Source organism: Rhinolophus ferrumequinum, chromosome 2, assembly GCF_004115265.2.
Source record: "Rhinolophus ferrumequinum isolate MPI-CBG mRhiFer1 chromosome 2, mRhiFer1_v1.p, whole genome shotgun sequence".
NCBI lineage: Eukaryota > Metazoa > Chordata > Mammalia > Chiroptera > Rhinolophidae > Rhinolophus > Rhinolophus ferrumequinum.
In genome coordinates, this window is record NC_046285.1 from 10,614,264 (window position 1) to 10,640,898 (window position 26,635).

General features: G+C 33.6%; 1 protein-coding gene across 4 annotated transcripts in view; it reads right to left on the reverse strand.

Annotated features, from left to right (window-relative positions):
• USP25 (ubiquitin specific peptidase 25) overlaps window positions 1-26,635 on the reverse strand; it is a 115,905-nt gene that overhangs the window by 45,022 nt on the left and 44,248 nt on the right. For all 4 annotated transcript variants that reach the window (XM_033130531.1, XM_033130522.1, XM_033130539.1 and 1 more), the window contains 6 exons: window positions 24,290-24,452; window positions 20,618-20,704; window positions 12,325-12,462; window positions 8,348-8,424; window positions 7,007-7,080; window positions 2,681-2,829 (listed from right to left, as the gene is read on the reverse strand). In XM_033130531.1, coding sequence (XP_032986422.1) covers window positions 2,681-2,829; window positions 7,007-7,080; window positions 8,348-8,424; window positions 12,325-12,462; window positions 20,618-20,704; window positions 24,290-24,452 — 688 coding nt within the window. The remainder of the gene's footprint in view (window positions 1-2,680; window positions 2,830-7,006; window positions 7,081-8,347; window positions 8,425-12,324; window positions 12,463-20,617; window positions 20,705-24,289; window positions 24,453-26,635) is intronic.

Consider the following 26,635-nt stretch of genomic DNA (forward strand, 5'->3'; position numbering starts at 1 on the left):
AAGTTTTACATGAACATTATTTACTTAAGAAAGAAAAATGAACAAACTTGTGAATTGACAAGTACAGAAATATAAAGGAATGTAACAAATATGTTTAAAGTGCTTATTATAAGCCTTGAAATATATGGCTTTTTGCTACTGTAAAAATAAATTGCTACATACTACATTCTGTGTGATACTTTTAATTGCCAGAAACCCTACCACACAAATGTCAATAAGCTAAATATACACTAATTTAAATTTAAACATCAAAAAAAAAGCAACAACGATGCACATTTAGCAAACTGGATTTAACTAAGATCTTGAAAGTTGCTACTTTTCTCTAATAAAGTAAATAAAAGTAAATGGTTATTCAAAACTATTTATCTCTCCCCAAATGCTCACGATTATCTGAATCGAGGTTTCCTGAGTTGGATCATGGTTTATCTTTTACTAAAAGTTGAAGTTTAAGGAATTTGTTTCATTTTATATGGGTATTACCCAAAGTTGACTAGAGAAAAAAATCTAATATCAAAACATCTCTTAAGTTTTAAAATTTCTTGAGCAAATTTACTTATTTTGTTCTCACTGGGCATTGGCAAGAATTTAAGTATTAATTCACACCTAAAATTCCTATTAAGAACTAAAACATACCCCATGTATATCATAAAGAAAATTTTTGATGCCTTATGATATCATTACTACATTTTATGATAAGCATATAAGTAGATTTCAAAAACGAATACTTTCATATTTTATTGCAATACTTTAAATGTCACTATTAAGATTAAACAATCATATACTTTAATTCATGGGAACCTACAATTGCCAGTGGAAATGAAATGACCCAAATTGGGGCATGCTTCTCTGTAAATCATGAAAAGTCCAGGAAACAGCTTTCATACCTTTTCTCTAATTGTGTGAATGCATTTCCTCTAACACTAGTGACACTTTCTTGCTACTACAGAAGTGGAAGGATTTCACTTTCTCCTTCTCAAGCTGATGGGGACAAGAGGAGACAGCCAGATACTTCCTAAATTCATTTTTTAAAATGTTATGGATATCTTTAGCTCTACGATTTTAGGATTTACAGCAGTACCTAATTAGAATATTAAATAATGTACAACAATGAGACTTTTCTTTCAAAATATTATTTTTCCATGCAACAAAAAACTGTATTTACTTCTTTAATCTACCTGGTACACAACGCTTGAGACACAGGTCATTAAAGGTAAAACTGATGCTTATATCCTCCCTATCCCTAAATATATTTATTATTATTCCATTATATAATGGACCGAGAGGGGTAATAGGTCAATGCAATTAATGAATAAACAACGTAGATAATCAGCACTGGCAACAAAGGCACTCTTCAATTTACCATGATTATAAATCTGACCTGTTACCAGAAACATTTTCTAGTACATAGTCATTTTTATGAGTTATAACAGCTGATCTTTCTGTTAATAAATGTTTTAAATACCTTGCTTTTGTGAAATTACATGAATGCAGAGTAGGAATAAAAAAACAGAAAAAACAGACCCGCCATTTCAAACTCCCCCTAGAACACCAAACAAAGCCAGGACGTAAACTAAGAATGAGAATCAAAAACTTCCTATTCCAATTCAAAAATTAGTTTCAGTCATTTAATTGTCTTTACTCATTTGCCCTTTCACTTTAAAAAATAAATTTCTGTTTTTGTTTGGGTTTTGGAGGGAAGAGGAGATGAGAATGCAGTTAGAATAAGAAATGGTTAATTACATCTTTTTTAAAAAACCCCACAATTTAGACAAATGCAATTCATTCTCAAAGATACAAGAATCCAGTCCCTTTTTAGATAAACACAGAGATACCATCACTTAATATTTATTAAGCACCTATTCAGGAATAAAGACCTCAGGCACTTTTCTGATAACACTGAGACATTTCACTCATTCAGTCTATGACTATGTATTATGCGGTTTTATTTGCAGTTCCTGTACTCTCCAGAAGGGATACGGCACAGATGAAGACCCTGGCCTCATGCATGGAGCTGACCAAGAGGCATCTGCTTAACGACAACTGATTCTGGAGCACACGATCTGTTCTTTGCTGTCTATTATAGTAACACTGCCAGATGGACCAATACATGGATGGGTAGACGGGCATACAGATGGAGCCAGAGGGACAGAGTTGGGTGACCAGACAGACCAGTGAACACAAATAGGTTTATATTTTTTTAAATTATTTCTTGAGAAAGCAAGCTCTTCCATCTGACCTTCATGAAATTACACAGCAACTCACAAAGAGTCTGCTGTTGCCTATTTAGGCATGGACAGACTCCAACAATGTGTGATACAGGCAACATCCGTCCATCTGAGTCCAACCGAACATCGGTGTTTTTCTTTACTTCCAGGACTAGCACGCTGTAAAGACTAGTATTTTGACTGAAAAGTTTAAAAAGATTCAACAATGTCCTAAAGGAATATTTTAACAGAAAATTTTGAGATAAATTGTTTGACAATTTAATACAGGTTATAGACTATATTAACTGTGCAGGTTTCCCACATATGTCTAAATTACCATCATTAATTCAAACATATTTAGAGTATTCTTTCTCAGTTATGAGGCAGCTATACAAATGGAGCCTGCCTTAAATTGTGCTTTACACACTTTAAAAAAGACCAGGGGAGAAGGGGAATAAAGTAGATGCTAAACTCACCTCTTGGCCTGATTTTCCTGAATTCTCTGAATGTAAAGATTCTATTTCTCCTTCAATCATAGCAGCTTCTAGGCACTCATGTAGATCTTTGAACCCATTGACCTGGAGTGGATACTGACCAAACATTTCAGTATTTTCAAATTTTTTACCTATAGGAGGGAAAGTTAATTAAATTAATGTTCTTCAATGTGGCATCCTAGCTGCTAAATATACCATTTCCCTGACAATAAGACCTTGTTGGACAATCAGCTCCAATGTGTCTTTTGGAGTAAAAATTAATATAAGACCCAGTATTATATTAATATTATATTATACCCAGACTTATATTATAGCAAAATAAGACTGGGCCTTATATTAATTTTTGCTCCAAAAGAAGCATTAGAACTGATTGTCTGGCTAGGTCTTATTTTCAGGGAAAACACGGAATATATGAATTATCTCCTGAACCTGAAAACTGTAACTCTATGCTCCTGAGAGTGGTGAGTTAGTGTCATTTTCCTGATGGTTTACACACATACATATGTACATATGTATATTCACATCCAGCCACAAATATTCATCACACACCCATATGTAGTACGTATGTAATTATACAGACGTGTGTGTGTGTGTGTGTGTGTGTGTATTCTTTCAAAAAATACCTTCTTAGGGCAAGATACTGTACTAAACACTGAGAATATGTATAGCAGTGAACAAAAGAGAGATGGTCCCTAAGCTGAGGAAGCTCTCAGCCTCTTCTGGAAGACATCATACACATTATGAACACATAATTGTTTACTATTCTAAGTGTTATAAAAGCTGTGGTGTGATGGAATGTTATGAGAAGGTATAAAGAAGGGAGCTAACCTAGTCTTTAAGGCTAGAGGGTAGAACAGAGAAGACTTCCATAGCAGAATGACATTACTTGAGATTTGAATAGTGAGGGGGAGTTAGCCAGGCCAGAGTTTCAGGGAGCCACAGAGGATTCTTGGCCAAAAATAGCACAGGTAAGTACTTTAAGGTTGCAAAGAACATGGCACGCTCGTTGAACTAAGAAGAAGACAGTAAAGCTAGGGGAAGCAATGGAGTGATAAATGGAGAAGTAATGGGTGGGTCAAAATCTACAATCCAACAGCCCTTTTAAAAAATTTTTTTTTTCAGTATGCTTTGAATATAATAGAAAATCACTGAATAGTTAAACCTAGGACTAATAGGAACAGGTTTATGTCTTTGAAACATCCTTATGGCTTCTGTTAAGTAGGTGGTAGAGTGTTAGGAGACTATTACAGAATCCATCTAGAAATAAAGGAAGCGTGGTAAAGGGTGTTAATAGTAAAAGTGTACAAAAAGATTAATTTAAACATTCACACGTTTATACACATATACAAGAGGGAGGACCAGTAAGACTTGATTGGCTGGCTTGTAGACAGGATAGGGGTAGACTAACAGGAAAGGTATCAAGATTGATATTAGAAAACATCAACGGATTGCTATTTATGTACTGAACGGGGCCCACTGAAGGAAGCGTAAAAGATTTTTTCCCTTTTGTTGTAAGGCAGTAGTGGCAATCATTTTTTTAGAATGGCCCATGAATCTTAAGTTGAGAAGATACTTGGATATATGACTCTGTAACTAAGATTAATCTTCTGGGCTGAAGCTATAAATTAGAGAATTGCTGGGTTACTGACAACAGGAAACCAAGGGAGTAAATGAGACTGCCTAGGGAATTAGCAAACAGGAAAAGGAAGAGGGCCTAAGCTGAGTCCCAAGTTTCTTCTACTTTTAGATATAAGAAGAGACTATAAATATACTTCTAAAATGTACCCACAGAGGCATAAAAGAAAAGCCAAGAAACTCTGGTGCCATAAAAGCCAGAGAACTGTTTTTAAGAAAATAGGAAAAAGGAGAAGGAGGAAGAGTAAACAGAATTAATAGCTGATATGACTTCAATGCGAAAACTGAGAAGGCTCCAATGAACTTGAACTCATGTAGGAAATCAATAACCTTAAAAAGATTATTTTTAGAAGAGGTCTGGGGCCAGAAGCAAAAGTGGGATAGTTTGAATACATGGGGCGTTAGCAGGTGAAAACAAACTTCTTTCTTTAAAGGGGCTGAACTCTGAATAAGAGTAACTGAAAAAGAGTGAGTGAAGGGAGAAGTTTTTTTTAACATATGAGATACTAGACCGTGTTTAAATACTAATGAGGAAGACACATTAAAGAGGAAGAAGCTAAAGCTACAAAACAACAACCCAACACCCACCAGATCATGCATACAGTAAGGTCTGAGTGAAAGCATGAAGGAATGAAACTCTGGGCACATACAAAGAAGAGCCTTTGATATAAGACTAAATAATTCCTTTATTATCTGGAGGGACAAAAATAACGTAGTGCTATTAGGAATGGATCCAGATTGTGAAGCCTGAAGCTCATATAGTTGATAAAGTCATTTTTAAGAGCTATGATACAGTATTACAAACACAAAGTTAGATTCAGAGCTTTAGACAGGATCCATGGTTAGGTTCCATCAACTTCATAGGAAATCCATGAAATCTTAAGGTATTTCTCAGACAATGAAGAGACAAAGAAGTTAGATTGGAAGTAGAAAATATGGAAATTGTGAATGCAGAAAATGGGATGGAAAGCAGCGATTAAAGAAAATAAGGATAACTGGAAGGTAGGGTTACAGAATTGGGACTAGTGAAACTTAGTAGCTACTACAAACCCTTGATCCATTGTAGTTAGCCCACTTGAGTGACGTTCCCCCAGCAATATTCAGGTACGCAACACATGCAGAGAGAAAATGAATAGCTTAATGAAGGTCTGAGACTAGCTGGAGAGACGGTGCCAGCAGGGAACGAGGGAAATGGAGCTTTAGATATTTACAAGAATAATTATAATGGACAAGAAAGGAAGTGAAGAAAAGGGCTGAGAGGAACTAAATGCAGGGCTCAATGGAAAAGTTGAGGAACTTTTGCAATGAAGGTACTTCAGTAAACAAACCGAAAATCACCCCCACGTGGGAGTTACTGGTCTAAAAGAAAGTATTAGGAAGATATATGTTAAGTGATAAGAAAGTGCTCTAAAATAAATTATTTTTACTGAAGCAAACACATAGTTCATGTGGAAATGTATTAAAATGACATTTATGTAGCACAACTTTTGAAACAACTTACTAATACCAAGTACAAAGACATCAACACTGACTGACATATTAAGTATTTTAATAACAATCACTTTCAAGAATTAAGATAAAACAGGTAGAAATGCTCATGAAGGGTATTAAAAGTAGTGCCCAGTGACAACCCCATTAGAGCTACTCTACTGCTTCAGATGCAGAGCTCTACTTCAAAGAAAAATCAGTATGACAGTATGGACATTCCAAATTGGAATTTAATGTATTACATAAAAATATTCCACTATTATAAAATGAATATTTAGCATTTGAGATAAACAAGGATATACTGACACCTCAATATAACCTTTTAAATGCCTGAGACCAAATCCTTAGTCTCTGCCTTTTTCCGAATTCCAAACTATAAAAGCATATTCAAACAAAACTTCATGGGAATCCATTACTTAAGATTCTGAAGAAAACCCAATTTTCCAAATTTTATACTTTGGATGAACTTTCAAAAGTTGATGCATTGGGCCATTCAGAAAAAATAAGTGTTCAAAATGTATGTTTTGGAACTTAGCAATATTATTTGAAGTGTATCTACTGAGTCAGTTCCCTTTTCCTTTTAAAAAAATCAAAGAGCAAGTGGTTAGGCCCAGATTTTAAGTAACAGACATTTAGGGTAGATGGGAATAGTATCATTCTTAACTGACTGTTAGGGAGATAAGCGTACAACTCTTTCTTGAAAACTAGATGTCTAAAGAATTTTATAACAACCCCAAAACCGCAATACCCTGACTATGCTAAATTGCTAGATGCAACTTTCAAATTCATAGATTTGAAATCCTAAAAAAACAGTGACCATCATACCAAACCCTGTATTCAATTCTAATACTATTTTCAAAAGATCCACCAGTTGCCCCCTTAATCTCTGTACCCCAACAATTCTGAGTCACAGAATCACAGAGACCTTCACAGAGAAAGGACAGCAGGATCATGTTAACTAAGTATCAATTAGCATGGGGTAATGCATGTACTCTGTACCTTCGTTTTCATTCACTCAAGTCTGTGCTTTCTATACAAATGATTAGTAGTAGCAATGCAACAGGAACCACAGATAGAGCAAGTCAAATTAAAATTAAAAACCATTTAACAAATAGTTACTATCAAGACAAAGGAGCTAACAGGCAATATCTTTGATTGTAATAAAAGGTAAATGTGTAACTGTACCTTCAAGTACTCCAACAGCTAGGAATCTTCCATAGAACAACTCTACCATGGGGTTCTTTGGCTTCTCTTCATCCCTAAGGCATGTTAAAAAAACATAAATGTGGTTATAATTTTTGGATCTGTAAATAATAGGGAAAACATTAAACAAACAATAATACATGTCAAAAAGATAACGTTATGTGGTTATCATGCGCTCAGGTCTGGTATTTAGTGTTACCTTGGGCAAGGTATTTAAATTTACTGTTCCATTTCTTCCCCTGCCAACTGAAGATGATAATGGTAATTGAACTCACAAGGCTACTTTAATGGTTAAAATGAGTTACTATGCGGGACAACTTTGCAAGAGGACCTGACACAGTCTGTGCTCATGAAGTGTCTGGTCTTCCTGTTATCATTATATATTTCAATCTTGGACTGTCGTCTGTACTTATCTGGACTTGTTGGGGAAGGGAAAAGCTATTCTTGGATGCTTTCTCCACCTTCTGAGTTGGAGGATTCCACCAGCGTTACTGTCCTGTCAGAATATGTGGACTTGACCTATCCTCTCTTATAAAAGCTCATGTTCCTTGGACCTTTAGGGTTGTAACACCAAAAATTTATTCCTCATTTTCCTTCAGGTGTAAACGATGTCTGTATCCCAATCTATGACACTGCGTCTCTTTGAAGTTCTCTCAGTAATTCTCTGAATATTTTACCCTGAAACCCCTACTTCCTCCTATCAAATCTATCCCAATTTTCTGTAAGGACTCCATACAGTACCCTATCTTCAGCACACAACTCCCCACTGGTGTTTTATCTGTAACTTAGAAGAGTGACCTTTGACTGTTTCCTGAAACCTTGCTTCTTCTGAAGGAGTCATTTTATTCTGATTTTGGGGATCTTGCTTATTATTTATTTACTTTTTGTTAATTTTCTCTAGGTCTTAGTCACCTCTCTGATCCAGTAACTAACAAATTATCTCCCCCTTTTCTGAAAGTGTTTTAAAAGAAGCTAGAACTTTTCCATTTCTTCTGAAATCTGAAGTCTTAACTTGAAATTTCATGTCCCTCTTCTCACTGAATCTCAGGAAAAGAACTGGGCAATAAGGGATTAGTCCTTGCAGGGATCCTTGTTTAGATCTTTTTGGCTAGATTCTGATCTTATAGTGGAAATACAAAACTACCCAGCATGTGTGGCCACAAATTCCAAACAGGTTGTCAATAATACAGAGGTAACAGTTGGGTTCCCATAGATCTGTCTCAATTCCTATTTCTCTGTTAACACTGAATGCATAACAGGAAAAAAATAAGTGCTATTTACAGGTCTTCTAAAACCCCATCACTAAATTTCATGGTAACTTACGTCTCCTCTTCAGCTTTCATTTGGAAGGCATCTTCTAACCAATCTAGTAATTTGTGTGTAAACTCACTCACGTCTTGCTGTGAAAAGAAAAAAATCTTGTTGATATTTAAGTCCACAAATAAAGATACTAAATATTGCAACCTAAAATTTACAGCCAGACATTCACTTCTCACAAAGGTATCATAAGAAATGTTTCACACCAAATGCAAGAAATATTTATAACTCAACCAGAGTATAAAATCAGTATTTGAGAAAAATAAACATTATGTTGCTAATCACTGTGATTGGGTTTCACTTTAGGGAAAATATATATAACATATATATTTATATGTATAATATATATAATTATTTTATAGGCCTGACAAGTTCATGAACTTGTTGCAATCATGTTGCTAACTTTTTTTGGTTATCAGAGGGATTACTCATTACGAATTTGTACCAACTGGACAAACAGTTAACCAAGTTTACTATTTGGAAATGCTGAAAAGGCTGCGTGAAAAAGTTAGATGAAAACTACCTGAACTTTCTGCCAACAATTCATAGCTCTGACATTACAATGCACCAGCTCACACAGCACTGTCTGTGAGGGAGGTTTCAGCCAGTAAACAAATAACTGTATTGGAACACCCTCCCTACTCACCTGATCTGGCCCCAATGACTTCTTTCTTTACCCAAAGATAAAGGAAACATTGAAAGGAAGACATTTTGATGACATTCAGCACATCAAGGGTAATAGGACAACAGCTCTGATGGTCATTCCAGAAACAGTTCCAAAATTGCTTTGAAGGGTGGACTAGATGCTGGCATTGGTGCATAGCTTCCCAAGGGGAGTACTTCAAAGGTGACCATAGAGATATTCAGCAATGAGGTACATAGCACGTTTTCTAGGATGAGTTCGTGGACTTAACTGTCAGACCTTCGTGCGCGTGTACATGCGCAAAAATTGAAACTTACAGAAGAATTATTACTCCCCCCAAAAGCTCTGTAATAAATTTTTATAACATGACGTTCTTCATATTAAAGAATTATTACTGGCCTCTCTTTGTAAAGGAAGATGTGCTTTTTTAAATTTACCTTTTATACACACCTTTTGAAAGCCACGCCCAGATGCATGCTCCCCTTAGACAGGAGGAGTCCAATCACTGACTCCCCATCTCATGAACTTCAAACTGACCCTCATTCAGAACCAGCACATCCACCCCCTTCTGGCATCCCTTCCTTCGCTTCTGGCGCCCCTATCCTACCAGAAAAATGGAAGAGGCAATAGCAGTTGTATTTACCAACTATCATAATTATTTCAATAATGTGAGTTGGAACGTAGAAAATTTGTTCATATTGAACCTAGGGGGGAAAAATAACTCAGTCCTACTAAGACTACCCATCAAAGACAGATGAATTACTGTAAACAATTTGTCTTTATCAAAATAAGGCCTAACTATAAAACAAACTTACTATCATTTATTTTTCCATCTACAAGTTGTATAAAGGGCATCTCGGCCATCCTACTCACCTTTAAAATGTTGAAACTAATGTCTGGGAAGCTTTAACTAAATGACTCCAAAGCCATTAGACAACTAAACTCAGCACAAAAATCCAGTTATAAACATTCATACTATCTGCAGTAGGTTCAAATAGTGGCCGGCCCAAATACATGTCCACCTGGAACCTCAGAATGTAACATTTTTTGGAATAAGGGTCTTTGCAGATGTAATAAGGTAAGGATCTCAGGATGTGATTACCCTGGATTAGGATCCAATGATGGAGTAGTCTCACAAGAAACGGGAAAGGAGCAAACACACACACAAGGAAAAGGGACATGTGAAGCTGAACTGAAGACAGAGACTGGAGCTATGCTGCCACAAGCCCAGGAACACCAGGAGCCAGCAGAAGATGGGGAGAGCAGGGGCAAGGAAGCTTCTCCCTCAGAGTCACTGGATGGAGCACTGCCCTGCACACACCTTGATTTTGAATTTCTGGCCTCTAGGGCTACGAGGGAATCATTTTCTATTGTTTTGAAGTCACTTGCTTTGTATTGTTGCAGCTGTCCTAGCACGCTGTAACACCTTAAGACAACTTTCCAAACTTTTTTATAACTTTACTTATCTTGTAAGGTTATATCTAACGAGAAACAAAAAGGTTTCCTAGTTATCACAAAACTCTTCAGAAGAAATTAATCCCATCTTTTTAAGCACTCAATCTAAAATTTACAATTATACAATAATTCTACCTGCTTTCATCAAGAGGAAAAAGATGAGGCCTTTATTATAACATTTTAGTTTTAAATCGAAACAGTTATAAGTATGATTAAAACTGACAGTATTATATCCCAAAAGGTATCCCACCAAAACCTGCATATTTCAAAATATATTTAGGAAGAATATGTAAGTATAAATTCACTTTTAAAAAAACATGATGCTTATTTCACTTATAGATTTATTCCCCTATGTCACTAAAGTGTACTTCAGATTCAAGTGTCTAGGAGGAATAGAAGAGAATCAAACCTGTCTCTACCTCAGTTGATGTGCAACTACTTCAAAAGATCTTGCAGAGGAAAAAAAAAATCAACGAGAACACCAATTGGTCTGTGCAGCGAGCCCAGAGCAACGGCATTCACACATTTATAAGCATTCTGGAGTCCACACCCACCTTAACAGCTAATGTCTCCTGTCCACTCGCACAAAACTGAAAAGTCTGTGCAGGTACCACCTGTGAGGTACCCAGTGAAGCCCGTGCTGCCTCACTTTTAAATGTGAAAAGCTACCTAAAGATTACTATACATCTGTAGAAAGCTTCAGTACAAAACAGGGTACTCAAGAGAATGTTAAAGAAAAAGCAACTCCAGAAGAAAAGATTAAGTCGAGGAACAGAAGTCTTTTTAAAATATAATTGTATATTCAACTCTCTGTAGCCACCAGAGAATACAGTACACATACTAAATAAGAAAATACTGCTATAAAAAAAATAAACACACACACTTAGAACAAGCAGGAGTGTCCTAAAATGGTGGTTTGGGATCATTTTTAGGATTATTTTTGACTTGTGTTAAAGGACTGTTGTAACAGATAAGACAATAAACATTAACAGGAACTGGAATATTGCTAGAACTAAAAAAACAAACAAACATGAAAACAACAAATAAAAGCAAATACTGAGATGAGCACCTTTTTGGTTCATGTATCTTTGCCATAAAAGGTAAATTTTTAAAAAGGCGCAGGGAAGGCAGTGGCAGAATCACACCTCTTTCCGAACTCGCCTCCAAACAACGCCCACACATCTCCATAATGGACATACAGCCAATACCATGAAAACTACACTGCAAATGTAGTGGCTTTTCTGCATATTACTTCTTCATCGCCACCTCTTCCAATACTGCTGCCTTTATTCTCTGCTATGTTCTGGGTTCTTGCGTCTCTTCTGTTTTAATTTCTCTTGACTTCTCAAATTATATGTGAAAATGTTGGTTTGATTATAGACATTTTCTATTTCATAGGAAAATTCCCAATATTCTTTTTAGAAATGAATAAAAAGCTATCAGATAGCACTACACCGAGATTGGAAAATAAAAGCAACAATAACAAAGTTAATGTAGTTCAGAAATCCTTTCTGAGTAATTGAAAAACTACTCCTTGCCAGCTAAAACAGGCATATCAAAAGCGTGTACACTGTATTTGTCATTAGGTGACACACTTGTGAAGATTTTTAATTACACATTACTTTTGTTTTTTAATTTTACACAGTTTTCACTTATCAATTTCAATCATAATATAAATTACACCTTTTTTTATCTTAACACTTTCAAGATCATTATGACTTTCTTCTTAATTTAAAGTCAATCTTCCAAATGGCTCCAGCTTATTTTTAATAAAGATGAATAAAAACATCTTCAATTGCATGGATTTTTGAAAAAAGTGCTTATTATATGATCAGATTAAATAAAATACAAAGGGTTAGTAATCAGGAAAGCACAATAAAGCTACCTGCTGGGAGTCATTTGATTTGAAAGCATCCTTCAGAATTTCAACAGCTCTTGATGGATCAACGTATTTCCTTTTAGTACCAACAAGAAGTGCAAATAGATACCTCAGTTCACACATAAAAGGCAAATTCCGATGCTCCTAGTGGAGGAAAAAAAAAAATCTTTAAATGAAGATCAACAAAATCTTACTGATAAACAGGTACTGATTTTAGAACTAACCAAACATTTAAGTAATACAATCAGGAATGAGCAGCACTTCAGCGTTGCAATGAAAGGAGTGTTGGTGTCACGTAGAAGATTCAAAGAAATCAAGCACAAAATCAGAAAAGGACCAAAGCTAAACTCACAATTTTAGCATAAATGCAACATATTCATAGCAAATCATGTCAATACCCAGCCAAGCTATTCTCCTTATTCAAGTCTGTTTGTTATACTCCTTTCATTCAGCAGGGCCCAGCTGCTGCTGACAGCAGTAACAACCACCCTTCAGTGACTGGTAACTATGTGCCAGGCAACGTTTAAGTACTTTACCTCAATAAACCCATTTAAGCAAAAATCCCTACTCCTCCGTGAAGCCTTCCCAGGCCCCTGCAAGTCAATGATTCCTTCAAAACCCACATCGACCAAAATGAATGTCTTTCACGTAACCACGAATCACCACCGGCCAATATCGTGTGAAGATCCTAATTATCAGACTAATATGAGTCTGATAATTAGACTAGATCCTTATATTAGACTAATGAATCGACGACATCCTCGTGTTCCTTTGAAATCTTCCTTTTGTTTCTCAATAAGACTGTAAACTTCTCAAAGACAAGCTCTTCTGTATCCCACAACTTTCTGCTATACAAAGCAGGCATTTCAATTCTTAACTGCTGATTAAACCAAACCCTCCAGAAAGAATAAAAGCAATCCAATGTTATCAATCATGAACAATTTATTTTAAAACAGGAAGGAAACTTTTAAAAAGAATGTAATTCACATACCTTACAAAAATTCTTTATGGTAACAAAAGCAGGACATATACAATTAGCTTTTACAATAACAATTTTAACAGATAAAGTTTATATACTATTTAAATATTTAAAAACATTTCCAAGTTTGCATGGCTGGCATTGTCAACATTATAAAATTGTAGGGGTGTGTGTGTGTATGTGCATCGTTGCTGTTTGGACTAATATTCAATACAGAAATACTTGCTCCCAGACTGCATTAAAAAAGAATCTTAAAAAACAGGTGTAAGGGAATAAAGTTGATCCCAAATACTTACCATTTGATCCCAAAACTATATATACCACTATAGTAATCACAAAGTGCATTGTCTGACATAAAAATGCTAAGTATGGAAAATTTGGATTTTATTTAAGTATAATAAATTTCATCATAGATGATAAAAGTTAAATGAGATAGAAAACTAATCCATGATGTTTCTGTGGTATTTCCTAGTCTACAATTTCCCTATATGAATACATTTTAAAAGTGTAACTACTAAGAATTTTAATCCACAAAATAATTTCCATAAATATTCTTAATTTGCCAAGATCAATTTCTTCATTTATCGCTATATCCAAAGTCAGTGCAGTTTTTTGAGACACTCCTTGCCAACTAACAAAGATAAAATAAATGACTTGAAAATTAAGTGGAATTATGTTGAGAAGCATACATGAAAAGTAAAATACTTTAATAGAATGAAACATTTTTCTCTCAGTCAATTCCTGTGGCTAGAAAATCTTTCTGAATTTCAAATGGCAAAATGTAAATGACGTTGAGTAGCTACTGCATTTGGCTAAATTATGAAAATAACACCACATATAGAAACCATACAAACACTGTATTTCTTTTCACAAACAGATTTATGAAGGTATAACTGATGTTCAACATGTTGTACATGATAAAGTGTACAATTTAATGATTAGCTTCAGACATGTATATATTCATGAAAGCATCACCACAATCAAGAGAACATACCTATCCGTCACCTCAAAAGTTTCTTCTTCACTCCTCATTCCTCTTCCTAATCATCCTCAGGCAACTATGGTCACTTTATATTTTCTAGAAATTTATATAAATCAAATCATACACTATGTACTTGTTTTAGGCTGGTTTCTTGCCATAGGTATAATTATTTTGAGCTTCACTTATGCAATTGTATGAATAATAACTCATTCCATTTATCGCTCAGTGGTATTCTATTGTATGGATACACACCACTTACTTATCCATTAATATGTTCCAGCTTTTGTGGATATTATTGTACATGTGTGGATATATGCTTTCATTTCTCTTGAGTAAAACCCTGGAGGGGTAGGGATAGATTTTATAGATGTTTTAAAGAAACAACCAAACTGTTTTTCAAAGGCATTACACTATTTTATATTCTGGTAGTGTAATGAGAGTTCTAGGTCCACATTCTATAACACTTAGCAATATTTTTAACTTTAGTTCTTCTAGTGGGTACACAGTAGCACCTCTAGTTTTAATTTGCATTTTCCTAATGACTTATAATGTTGAACATCTTTTCATGTGGTTATTTATCATCTGCGTATCTTATTTGGTGAAGTGTATGTTCAAATATTTTTGCCAATACATTAATAGGTTACTTGCCTTATTATTGAGTTATACAAATTCTGTATATATTCTACATACAATTCCTTTATCTGCTACATGTTTTGTCAATGTTTTCTTCCAGTCTGCAGCTTGCTTTTTCATTTTGTATGAATTTGTCAATGATCACGAGTTTATAATTTTTATGAAGTACAATTTATCAATTTTTTTAATGATTTGTGCCTTTATTGACTTACTTAAGAAAATTTTTTAACCCAAGGCACTAAAATATTGTATGTTTTCTTCAATAATTTTTATAGGTTTAGTTCTTCTTTTTAAATCTATAATCTATTATAATTTTCTGATCATATACAGGTTTCCAATGCTATCCTAAAGTAGTGTTCCTGTGAGATCTTTCCTAAGCTAAAATGGCATAAAGTGAAGAGTATCCTTTGCTTTCCGAAAGTTCGATTTATGCCACCTGACTTTTGTTACAAAAGACCTACATTAGTACTGTAACAACTTTTTTTATAAAAGCAAAAATACTCTTTGGATTTCTAAAGCAGGGACACCTGTATAGTGTCTTGTAAGAACTGAGGATTATTTTTCTGTCTGTGACACCATTAGTTTAAAAGATTTTCCTTTGCCCATTGAATTGTTTTGGCAACACCGATTAAAATCAATTTACCCTGTATGTGTAGGTCTATTTCTTGACTCATTCTGTTCATTTGCTCTATATGATTACCGTATTTTCCATGTATAATGTGCTCCCATGTATAATGCACAACCACGTTTCTGGCCCAAACTTCCAGGGAAAAAAAAAAATCTTTCGTTTTAATTTTTTTATTCACGTTTTTATTTGTTTACGTTTAGGTACTTGTTTTTTGTATTATAAAGGAATTTTAGCATTTATTTTTAACACATTATGGCACAATAAATTTTACGTAAAAAATAATTACAAAACACAAGAACAGACACAAGGTACAATTTTATGTACCAGTAACAAATTTACAATTTACACGTCACAGAAGGTCAAGAACTCTTCGTCTTGCAAGTTTGACATAAATTCAACAAAACCGATGATCATATTCCAGGGTATTATTTTGCATACAGATATCGTTACTGATTTCTAGAGTTACACTTTTAATTCAGAAGCATAAATAAAAGAACAAAAAACACTTATATAGATACAGAATTAGTACTACCCATGTATAATGCGCATCCTTATTTTTCTCTCACAAATTTGGGCAAAAAAAGTGTACATTATACATGGCAAAATACGGTAACTTTTTGCCAATAACAATGCCTTGATCACTGTAGCCTGACAATTACTCCTTTCTTTTAAAAATTGTTGTGGCCATTCTACATATTTTGACTTTCCATATGAATTTTAGAATCAGTTTATCAATTTCTATGAAAAAGCTTCCTGGGATTATGAATGGGATTATACTGAATGAACAAATTAATTTGCTGACAATTGATACTTGAACAATATTGAATCTCCTGATTTATGAACATAGTATATATCTATTTCTTTAATTTCTCAGTAATATTTTGTACTTTTCCATATATCTTTTGTGCACTGTATCCCTAACAGTCCATATTTTATGCTATTGTATAATAGTATTTTTAAAATTTAAATTCACAGTGTATTGCAAGTATTTAGAAATATAATTGATTTTTGTATGTTTGCCTTACATCATGTAACCTTGATAACTGATTTCTTGCTCTAAGCATCTTCTTTTTTTGTTGTTGTTAAAGCACTTGGGATTTTATACACAATCAAGTTATAAATATTAAAAACAAAAACAGCTTTATTTCTTCCTTTCCAATCTGCATGCTTATTCCTTTTTTTTTGCTTTAGAGCACTGGTTAAGAACTCCAGTCTAATGTTTGACAGAAGTAGTAAGGGCTGATATCCCGCTTGTTCTTGTTTTGGGGGAAAACACATTCAGTCTTTCACCATTAGGTTTATATTAGTTGTAGATTTTTCATAAAAAATGAGCTTTATCACAGAGTAAGAAAGTTCCTACTTTTTGAGAGACGTTTGCCATAAATAGATGTTAGCTTTTGTCAAATCCTTTCTCTTCATCTACTAAGATGATGACGTGGTTTTTCTTCTTTAGTTTGTTAATGTGGTGACTTACACTGATTTTTGAACACTAAACCAATCTTGAAGTTCTGGATAGACTTGACTTGCTAATAATGTATTACCTTTTATATATATATCGCAGGATTCAATTTGCATAATCTACTACAACTTTTGTTTCTATATTCATAAGGAATATTGATCTGTATTTTCTTTGACTATCTTTTTCTACTTTTGGTTTCAGGATAATGCTGGGCTTACAGAATACGTTGGGAAATTTTACCTCTTCAATTTTCTGGAAAAACATTTAGAGAACCGCGATTATTTATTTCTCTAATGTTTGGAATAATTCACCAGTAAACTATTTTGCTATTAACTTTTTGGTGGTTGGGTTCTGAACTAAAAACCCAATTTTTAAAATATAGGGATACTTAGGTTACCTATTTTTTCATCAGTGAGCTCCAATAGCTTGTGGTTTTTAAGATATTTATCTGTTGTTTATACTGTTCCACTATTCTTTTTTATTATCTGTGGAATATGCAGTGCTATCTCCCCTTTCATTCTTTATATTGGGAATTTATTTCTTCCTTCTTTTTTATTGCTCAGCCTACTTAGAAGTTCATCAATTTTACGAATCGTCTTAAGTAGCTTTTGATTCCATTAATTTTCTCTATTGTTTTTCTGATTTCTGTCATTGATTTATGCTCTTCATTACTCCCTTTCTTCTACTTTCAAATTAATGTGCTTTTTACAACTAATTGTTGTTAATTTGAAACCATCCTTATTTTCTAATAAGGTGTTCTGTTCATATAGTTCCACTAACCTCTGCTTTAGTTGCATCCCTCCAATTTTGATATATCATGTTTTAATTTTTATTCAGTTTAGAATATAATGAACCCTTCCTTTTGACTTGTTCTTTGTCCCTTGGGTTATTTAGAGGTGTATTACTTAATTTCCAACTATCAGGGGGATTTTCTGGATATCTTTTTGTCAATTTCTAACTTCATTCCAGTCAGAAAACATACTTTGTATGCTTTGAATCCTTTAAAATGTATTGAGACTTGTAAATCCAGTCTCTGTTACTTCACTAGGCCTAAAGACAGAAATTCTAGAACGCCTCTTTTATTTGTAAAATTCAAAATTCCTTCAGGTACTTGCCTAGTAATGTAGTACGGTATTCATGTAATCACATTCCCTTCTCATATTCTTCTCACTTTTGAGTAGTAAAAAAGTAGGGGAATATTTGGAAATATTTGCCTTAAAATACTTTAAATAATATAACCTTATGATTAACAAAGCTTTAGCTGTTTATATGATTACTTCCAAATATTTTGAGCTTAAGCATCTCTGTGTTCTCAACGTTTAACATGTTTTGCAGTTACTTTTTTATCAGTGTGTAACTTTTTAAGTTAAAGAGGATATATGTGGAGGTCAGTAAGGGTGAGCTGTTCACAGTGAGACTCTATCTTTAAATTTCTGGTAACCTCACTAGTTCTACTAGACATTAAAATTACAAACAGTACAAATAAATATGAATGTATTAAATTAATTTCAACTTCTAGAAACAATAACCAAGTACTTAAAATACAAACTAATTTCGAAGACTCCATCTCTTTCTCTCACTCAGCATGTACGGAATATTTGTGGCAACCTTTAAGTGCTGGTAAAAAAATATCCTGCCTAACAATGCAAGCAAATGACATCTGTGAATTTGATCAAAGGATCCCCAAGGATATTCTATATCTTAACACATTAGTTTTTAAACTCAGTGTAGGAGTAAACATGAGTTAGATGTGAATTCCTTATTAAATGATAAGTGACAAAAGTCACACTGACACCTTTTTAAAAACCTATCTTTTGTCACCTCAACTGAATGTAGCACCAATCAGTGGCTGATTAACTACCTATAAATCCCACATGTCTGCTTCAAAGATGTCAAGTTATAGTATGTACTACTGTCAGCATGCCAAACTAAAGAATAACCTCGTCTGTGGAACAATGTTTTATAAAACTGCACAGAAGTCTTCTAAATAAGTGTCTTTTTCAGAACGGAAGTAGAGATTCTTTTTATTCCTTAAGCTGAAGGGACACCTGGACATGCTTACCATGCCACTATAAGAAACAGATTTCTCTAGAGAGGTGCTGGGGACTGGATTTATATTTCTCTAGCATTCAGCTGGACATTCCCATGACCCCCAAACTTGCTCTGGTACACAAGCATGGATGTCGCAATTGTTTACGTAAGATCAGAAAACTAACTTGGTCTTATTCAACACTTTGAAGAACATAAGAAATTAAAACTCTGCATAGTACTAAAATCTAGGAATAGAAAAGAAATATATGAATATGTAATTGGAAATAATAATTCTAAATAACGTTATGTAAATTATAACTATACTCCAACAGAGACATCAGAAGAGAGGACCATTGATATTAACAAATTGTGATAAAGGGAGGCAATAATCCAAAAAGTTTCATTTAAATCTTATAATGACTGAAGGCAGTTTTGATTAATTAATTTCTCTGGAGGTATGAGAGGCTGTCAGTTATCTTGGTTCCCTTTTGAAAATGGCTTGTTTATCACCCTGACACTTTATGACCTAAAGATTATAGCCTAAAAAGCTGGTTATAAATAGTTGTATTCTCACTAGCTTGCATTATAAACATTTCACGTTTGCAGAAAAACTAGTTTTCAAAATTATACAATAAAAGAAAACCGTAATTTAATAATTTATCATTACTACTAACAATAGGTCACACAAACGCAATACTTGAATGACACCTAAAACTAACTTCATCTTGACAAACAGTTCCCTTTAGGGCTATAATTTCTTTATGACAAGATCACTACCTACGCTCAGGTATATTATCTCTATATTATCACTATAATTAATTTTTTCCATTAAGTATGAATTTCTGCATGCAAATCAGTCCTATATTTTGAAAAGCTATAGTGAACAATATAATAACTAACAACAGTTGAAACCTGGTACTTACTATGTACCAGGTACTTTTAAGCCCTTTACATGTTTCATCTCATTTAATTCTCACAGCAACTTGATAAAATAGTTGCTATTGTCATTGATACTTTTTATATAAGGAAACTGAGCAGATAAAGTAAGTAAGGTGATATGTCTTGCTTTAGGTCTGCTCCCAGAACTTAGGCAATGTGGCCCTGGTGTCTGTGCGGCCACATTAGATTGCCTAACAATATTAATTTATAAAATAGATCACACTGCAAAGATAGCCAGTGCAAAACTAATCTTTTAAAGGGCTTGTCTATAAAAACAATTGGAAAAAAAAAGTTTCAACACAATTTCTCAAGAGACAAAGAAAGATCTTGAACTGTAAATTGCAGCCTATAAAGTTTCCTAAAATTGGACAGTCCAAAAAGAAAAAGAAAAAAGCACTTACCAAAGTTACACAAAAAAACTGGCATAATACTTGACACACGGGTGAAGAAAAATTCATATTTATAACACACTGACAAAGAACAGAAAGTTACTACAGAAAGTAGTAGTAGTTGAGATTAGTGGGTTGACTTCAAATTTGACACTGTTTCAGATTTGATGAGAGGCAAGTATCCCCCAAATAAACACAGATAAAAAATGGAGAAGCTCTGCTTAAAAATCTGAATTTTAAAATAATTTTACAAATTTACCTTTTGGTTTCGAGGTAAATCTTGAGCATTTGATGGAGGCTTGTAATTCAGAACTAATCTTCTAAATTCCAAAAGATTGAATAATGACTGAAAAAGAACAACAATTTAAGATAACCCAAGGGAAAATTCTATTAACAGAACTGTAAAAACATGACATGTGATTTATTCTTGACAACTATACTACTTATTCTTGACGACTTATTCTTGAGAATTATACTACTTATCACAGAATTGTTGCAATTGGCACAACAAGGCCTATTTTTCTCTTGAGGAAAGTCAAATTTCTTATATTTTGACACACTATTCTTGATCATTAACAATATTTATTGCATTACAACGCAGAAAATTATACATGGACAACTCAAAAAAATACTATGTGTTACATTAAAAGCTTTCTCTCTTTATATTTCTCCTAATATACAGTTTCCTCAAAATAAAAGTATACAAATGCAAAGTCTAGAACTTTTCAAACATACTATGTTCACTATAAGTTATCTAGAGGTATCAATTCTACAGAAGCATAGTACAAATAAATATATGATTCAGATGCTTGGTGATGGAGACACAAAGCAATTACATATTATCTCTATGCTCAAGGAGACACGGAACTAGAAAGGAGATGAATACTTGTATATAACAATAGAAATGTGATTCAAAGATACAATAATCCTGATCACATAGACTATGATGGCAGCATATGAAAGACGCCCATGGAAAGACTTCCTGGAGCTGATTTTTAAACTATAACTTATAATTCATTAATGTCATCATGAAGAATATTTGTTTAAAAACTGAAATAAAATACAATGGAAAATAACAGAACATATTATACACAGTAAATTTACCACAGAGTACTGTTTGTAAAATTTCATTGTAGATATTTTACATATGTGTACGTGTAAGGTGTTTTACAATGTAAAATGTATTCCTTTCTGTGAGTCAGTTTATAAAGTTTGAAAGTCACTGTACAGGAGGGGATAATGTATTAAATCTAAGTAAGGATGGGTTAGCCAACTTGACAGAAGATTAAGGAGGCACCACAAATCAATAAGAAACCTTTTTTTTTGAAAACTTGCAGGATCTTTTCAATCCCATACATCATTAGGGTGATAGAAGCTTCTTAAATCTTAATTCCAACATAAATGGAATTAATGTTCCTTTTTGGTTCATTCATTCAATAATTACATAAAGGGCTCTTCTAATGTGTCAGACACTACTATATTCTGGTCCAGAATAACCTAAAAGATGTGTCTCTGCCCTCAGGATGCTTGTATTTTAGTCAACCTGGAATTATATGATTTATGAGAGTACAGTGAAAATGAAAAGCTACTTAAAACAGAAAAGACTTTAAAATTACAGTAAAAAAACAAAACTTGAAGTGATCTTTAGACAAAGTTTTCGTCCCACCCACAATTTTCTAAGATCTGAAGCGTTAAGTTTTTCCATACTTCCAAAAGTCAGTATATCAATACTTCAGTTTAATAACCCATTTTTTTCAAGGTTAGAAGTTACTTCTAGTGTCTAGATTTCTCCAAAAGAAAAAACAATCCCAAGTGCCTTATACTTGCCTATGTTAAGAGAGTGGTAAAGCCACATTACCAGTTAAGCAGCACTAATCTAAGATAAAATTTAAAATTAGTAAAATTACTTCAAATGTTAGAGGACAAACAATTTTGTCCAGTTCATTCCCCATCCCAACAAAAAACACCAAAAATCTGAAATGTAAAGAAAAAGCTAAGGTCAATAAACACCACTTGAGGTATAAATAGATGGACAACTCTTTTATATTTGAACTAAGAGATACTAAGATACTATTAAAACAAAAAGCAGTTATCCCCAAATCTGTTAATATTAATTTAATTATTTCTAATGGGTCTTTCTTACAATATGTGTGAAGAAATAAAGAGGACCTAATTCTAAATGACAAACATTATTTGCAAGTGCTTGCTTTCTTCTTACGGTTCTCTATGAGAAGCTTCTCATCAATAAGCCTCATTTATTTGGCCATAACAGTGCAGCAATAGCATCTACTTGCGCAAATACAGGCAGCGAAGCATATTTATGAACATTCAGATCACAGCCTTAAAACTATGCTTCCTATTTTAAAATGAAGTCTAGATTATGAAATTTAGATTGGGCAATGAAATGCAAAAACCCTTACTAATAACACAAGTACGATACAGCCAGATAGTCTATTAAACAGATCTAAGAGAATCTAAGATAGAAAATAAAATTTTAGATACTGTTGGCATGTAAGTAAATAATTAATGCATAATCAAGGCTAGGAACAAAGATATTATTACAATTTTATGCTAATCCAGGTATTCCTTAACGTTTTAATGGCCTGAAAAACAAATAACATAGCATATTACTTACTAACTAATATATACATATATTAGTATATATAACTAACATATATTGTAGTGTAGGTTGGTGCAAAAGTAATTGCGGTTTTTGCAATTTTTTTTTTTTTAACCTTTTAAACCTCAATTACTTTTGCACCAACCTAAATATATTAAAGAGTGATGTATAAATGCAGGAAACCAAAGGAAATCAAACTGTATAGTATTATACCCAAGCAAAAAGGGGAGTTGAAAATTATACCACTGAAGTAAGAAAAAAGTTAAAAATTCATATTAATAGCCTAGAAAACACAGTTAACAACCTTGTAGAAAATGAACTAACCAGTTAGTTGCTTTAATATCATATGAAAGTTTACGCTGTCCAACATACAGACTGAGAAAGCTACTAAATGAAAAGGTGTTTTGAATACAAAAAGAAATGGCATACAGATCCAATGATTGAAAAAGTACTCATCAGGAACACCAAATAATAAGTTTGCTATTCAACTATATTAGGAAAATAAATACAAAATATTAATTTTCCTAATCAGTAATAAAAATTAAAAGCATGTTATTATATACATAGATTGTTTTAAAGAGATTGTTTAATTCAAGATTTTGTAATCTGATGGGTAACATTACCAATATCTGAAATGGCAAAAAATTTGACAATAGTCATATCACATAAAAGAGTTTTAAAAAGAAAAACTAGTCAAAATTTAAAAGAGGATAAATATCTATGCATACTAACATGTCTCATTTTAGAATAAGGGGCTCAAGAAACATTCCACTAAGGGCTTTCCAAGTTAGAAAGAAAATGTGTTATTAATCTATACACTCCTCAAATAAATAAAATGACCTCTTATATTAAAAATAGTATATAAATGACTATAATTCTACGAAAAACGTTTTCTATTATACAGATAGAAATCTGATCTGACTCACACAAAAAAAAATTAGTTCTGGTTTCATATCTTGGTTACATTCTTCCCTAAATTTGTAGGGGAATACATATAGAAGTATTTTCTTTCCACTCTAATTCCTAACATCAGGGAGGGAGGAGAAATTAGTTTCAAGTAAGAGATGTATTTCAGGTACTTCGAAATCAGGCATACATAGGTCATGCTCTGTTGTTAAAACTCCATACTGAGAGAGAGGAACAGAAGATGCGGAGGGCTTCAATCTCCACACTAGTTCTTTAGACAGAAAGGCGTATTTAAAACCTTGCCTGCAGTTATGTTTCAAGTACCCAACCCCAAAGAAACACAACCCCAACCTACTTCCCATTGCTACCAAGCCCACCACGTAAGGTCTGCAGAAACGTCCTTACCTGAATAACAGCACTAAACCAGCAAGTGTTGCCAACGTTCTTCAGTCCAACAGGAGCTCGGTCCTGCCTTTTTCTATCATAAGGGTTTCGAGAATCCCTCCAAACTTCCGTAGGTGTTCTCTTCAAACATGCTTTGTTTTCTGCTATGCTGGCTTCAAGAACTCTAAGCAAGGGGGAGAAAATGATGAAGAGAAAAACAGTATTAATTTAGTGCTGTACTCTGGGGAAATAGCACACCATAAACTAAGGATTTTAATTACTTAAGCTCTGGACAATGTATCTGGGGACATAACATTTAAGGCTATATTTACTCAAGTAGAGGTTAGTTTTCTTTAAAAACATAGCAGTGGCAATGCCAACAGATCAAGAGAGACAACCTTTTTTTCCTAAGGAAAAAAAAAGTCAAACCCAAAGACAATGTTTATGATAGAAAGTATGATAAATTATGTTTCAATAAATTAGAGGTTTAATGCCAGGAATATGGCACCTAAATAAGTTCTGAGAAATCACTGTTTTAAAGTACATATTTACAATATAACGAAATGACTGGTTTTTATGAAAATTACTTTGAATCATCAAGAAAACATTACAAACTGAACAAACTGCATTTTTATGCCTCTGACCATTAATTTGCTTTTCTATAGAAAAAATTAAGGGAAATTCTAGGGTTCCTTTCAGTTCTAGAGATCTACGACTATGACAGCTAAATAAAGGAAGACAATACTTATGTGTTCATTTCTTCACCCAAAAGTTTGCCTAGGGAAAAACCTAATGAAATAACTATCAGAATAACAAAAGACTAACCTCTTCACAATGAACTTACCCATAGAATATCTTAAATATATCTAAACAAAGCAAGAATAATGCTACTTTACTTAATGATGTTTTCTTGCAACAACATGCTGGAAAATCCTTATTCCCACATGTGAACCAACCAAGCATATTACCTGCTCAAGACATGTGTTACTTACTATTCTAAACAAGCATAAATAATATTCAGGTGTCTTTACACATTGTGTGTTAATCAGAAAAACCTCAGTCAAAACGAGTTTTTCTAACTTTTTGGCTTCTTGAGAAAATCTCATTCATGCTACACCATCTGTATCCTAAAGATTTTGCCCTACCAGATAACTGTCAAAATAATATAGCTATATTCCTTAATTATGAGGAAAAGGTAAATGACTCCTTTGTCTCTAACAGCACTATATTTATAACATGACAGTAGATACAATGCAGTAAGATTCCAAGTTACCATTACTTGAAATAACTCATGTGCTTATAGGATGTAAAGTCTTTCTTTGGGAATGAATCAACAAAACCACATAGTAAAAAACAAAGCAGGTAACAACAACATATTTTAAAATGTAAAGATCAAAGTAAACTCACATATTTAAAAATAAACAGTTTACACCTCTGTCATTTTTGAGAGTGATCCAACATCAGCAAGCCCTCTTTGCCTAATATTCAACTCTCAAATGCAACCTCAGCCCCTAAAGGCTTTTTCTCAAACTATTTACCACAAAAAGGTACCAGAACTACTCGGAAGGCACGAATTAGACTGGGGCAGAAGAAAATCAGAATTTACCCAGGATATCCCACTGTTACCAGAAACAAGTCTGCAAGAACATAAGGGGAGATAAAAGTCAAAGAGCCAATTGAGACTTCCTAGTGTTCAAGTTGTACAGTTCAGCATAAAGTAACATAATAATCAACTGAAACATACTGAATTTGTACAAGGCAACTAGTGTTTTCTTTTGAAAATTTTGCTCCCTTTGTAATGCGTATGTATTCCTAATAAAGGAATCTCATTTCTATCTTGGTAATTAGAGATGAATGAACTAAAACAAATGGTGAGTTCTGGAGAAAGCAGCAGCAATACCACAAACAGGAAAGAAGAATTAGCACCATGGTCACATACGAGACAGAAGAGGCAAACACGTACTGCTGGGCATGTACGATAACCGCTAAAAAGAGAATTCTAGAGCATAGTCTAAAGTATAAACTGGTCAAACGTCTAGGAAAATTACACTCAATCCTGAATCTCCTGGTGGCTGAACTTGTACCATTATATGTATTTTAATGACTAATCATAATAAAATACTAATAAGAAATGTACCCTTCTTAATAATGCCAACAGGCCAGATAACTTTTATCATAATGATTAGTTATGGAAAACTTGAGAATACTTAATTTCTACAAAATACCCCCAATCTGCAAAAACTAAAATCTGTGTATCACATGAGGTAATAAAAAAAATAAGACTCACCCTCAAGACCAGATTGAGTAAAACTAGGTCTCATGCTCCCCAAAGTGTTAACATCCCAGCCCAAATCTACATCTAGACTC